The sequence below is a fragment of the Buceros rhinoceros genome, unplaced genomic scaffold, assembly GCF_000710305.1.
Source record: "Buceros rhinoceros silvestris isolate BGI_N320 unplaced genomic scaffold, ASM71030v1 scaffold46323, whole genome shotgun sequence".
Taxonomy (NCBI): domain Eukaryota; kingdom Metazoa; phylum Chordata; class Aves; order Bucerotiformes; family Bucerotidae; genus Buceros; species Buceros rhinoceros.
This window is the reverse complement of record NW_010402692.1, coordinates 1-443: the sequence shown is the minus strand read 5'-3', so window position 1 is coordinate 443 and position 443 is coordinate 1. Positions and strand designations below refer to the sequence as shown.

At 58.5% G+C, this 443-nt stretch overlaps 1 protein-coding gene across 1 annotated transcript in view; it reads left to right on the top strand.

Moving 5' to 3' along the window:
* LOC104490426 (protein-L-isoaspartate(D-aspartate) O-methyltransferase-like) overlaps window positions 1-334 on the top strand; it is a gene marked incomplete at its 5' end in the record, with an annotated part of 3581 nt that extends 3247 nt beyond the window's left edge. The window contains 2 exons of the mRNA XM_010132706.1: window positions 12-55; window positions 161-334. Coding sequence (XP_010131008.1) covers window positions 12-55; window positions 161-334 — 218 coding nt within the window. The remainder of the gene's footprint in view (window positions 1-11; window positions 56-160) is intronic.
* Window positions 335-443: the final 109 nt, after the last annotated feature.

The window sequence follows — 443 nt, the reverse complement described above, 5'->3', positions numbered from 1 at the left end:
GCCTCTTCGCGCCCCCATTCACGTGGGAGCGACCCCAGCCACTGTACCGAGGGAGGTAAGAGTGATCGTGCAGGGTGTCGAGGGGCCGTGACCCTCACCGCATGCCTTATTTCTGTTCTCTCTCTTCTTGGCTCTCCTAACGGACGCCTCTGCCTGCCAGCTGCTGAACGAGCTGAAGCCGGGGGGTCGGCTGATACTGCCCGTCGGTCCCGAAGGCGCAAACCAGGTTCTGATGCAGTACGACAAAACCAGCGATGGGCAGATCGTCGAAACGCAGCTGATGGGCGTGATCTACGTTCCTCTGACAGATAAGGAAAAGCAGTGGCCTCGGTAAAAATGGGCTTTCCCTTGAGGAACGTGTCTTCCTCACAGCTGTCCCTGCGAGCTTGCTCTCCTGCACTGCTTTACTGACAGACAGGCCTGGATTCCCAGTAACGGAGAGG